The 1,312-nt window shown below is 51.2% G+C and overlaps 1 protein-coding gene across 1 annotated transcript; it reads right to left on the reverse strand.

Annotated features, from left to right (window-relative positions):
- Positions 1-591: 591 nt before the first annotated feature.
- LOC121864734 (histone H4) lies at positions 592-903 on the reverse strand. The gene has a single exon (XM_042363891.1). It carries the CDS (start codon positions 901-903, stop codon positions 592-594), a length of 312 nt encoding a protein of 103 aa, XP_042219825.1.
- Positions 904-1,312: the final 409 nt, after the last annotated feature.

The raw sequence follows: 1,312 nt of genomic DNA on the forward strand, positions 1-1,312 counted from the left end.
CCATGGCGGAACCCAACATGCACCGGACGCTTGACCTGACTCTATCCTGCCGCATCCAGGCGAGTTGCTGCTTAAAGTCCCTCACGCAAGCGCTGTTTAGCCACTGCACCTATTCTCTCCTCCTAAAATTCACTTCAATCCCCCCTGCCACTAGCATGTTATGTATGTATGTATGTATGTATGTATGCATGAATGATAACTGCAACTTTGCGTATTAAAACTCATTACTCTTACCGAAGTAATATAGTGCGTGGTTATGTTATGTCATGTTAGGATAGATTATAAACTACATTGGGTTACATTTCGTGAGGTTCGGTGACGCTACAGGAAGTTAGGTGAGGTACCTGGAGGTTAGGTGAATGTTGACTGACTGACTGACAATTATTAGGAAGTGGTTCCAACACGTTCACGCACAACCTATACTCATACCACAAGTCCAGAATTAGAGAGGATCATGTTATTGGATATATTTTCAACGATTTACTCAGTGTCTAACCAACTCTTTAGCGATTTAAATGTGGACCTAAAATTAGGTCCGTATATTTGTTTGTCGTGGTGGTGGTGGTGGTGTGCGCCCGTCCATCAGGTTGATTAACCACCAAAACCATAAAGGGTGCGGCCCTGCCGTTTCAGGGCATACACCACATCCATGGCGGTGACGGTCTTCCTTTTTGCGTGCTCGGTGTAGGTGACGGCGTCACGGATGACGTTCTCCAGAAACACCTTGAGGACGCCGCGGGTCTCCTCGTAGATGAGGCCGGATATACGTTTAACACCTCCACGCCGAGCTAGACGACGAATGGCGGGCTTGGTGATACCCTGGATGTTGTCACGAAGCACCTTACGATGACGCTTGGCGCCACCCTTTCCAAGTCCCTTGCCTCCTTTGCCTCGTCCAGTCATGTTGTTGTGGTTGCTACTACAGGTGGTCCTGGTGTGGCTTCGCCCACGGTTTGGTGGGAGTAGGTGGCGTGCTGTGGACGCAGCGGTAGTATCGTTCATCCAAGGCCGTCCCTCCCTCTTGGAGGTGGGGCGTAGCTTGCGGATGACGCATGCGGCACTCGTGGCCAATGAGGTGGCCACTGAGGTGGAGAATGTCTGTATATAAGCCCGCCCGCCTGCCGGGCTCTGCTGCAAGCCATCAATGCTGCGTGGACAGCACAAAGACTCCCACCGGAATGGAAGAAGGCAGATATACAGCCCATTCCGAAGCCCAGAGAACCAGACAAGCCGAGGCCCATCTCCCTTCTCAGCTGCATAGCGAAGACCGGAGAAAGAATGGCTCTCAACCGACTCAAGTGGAAAGTAGGCA

The sequence above is a fragment of the Homarus americanus genome, unplaced genomic scaffold, assembly GCF_018991925.1.
Source record: "Homarus americanus isolate GMGI-L3 unplaced genomic scaffold, GMGI_Hamer_2.0 scaffold54731, whole genome shotgun sequence".
Classification (NCBI taxonomy): domain Eukaryota; kingdom Metazoa; phylum Arthropoda; class Malacostraca; order Decapoda; family Nephropidae; genus Homarus; species Homarus americanus.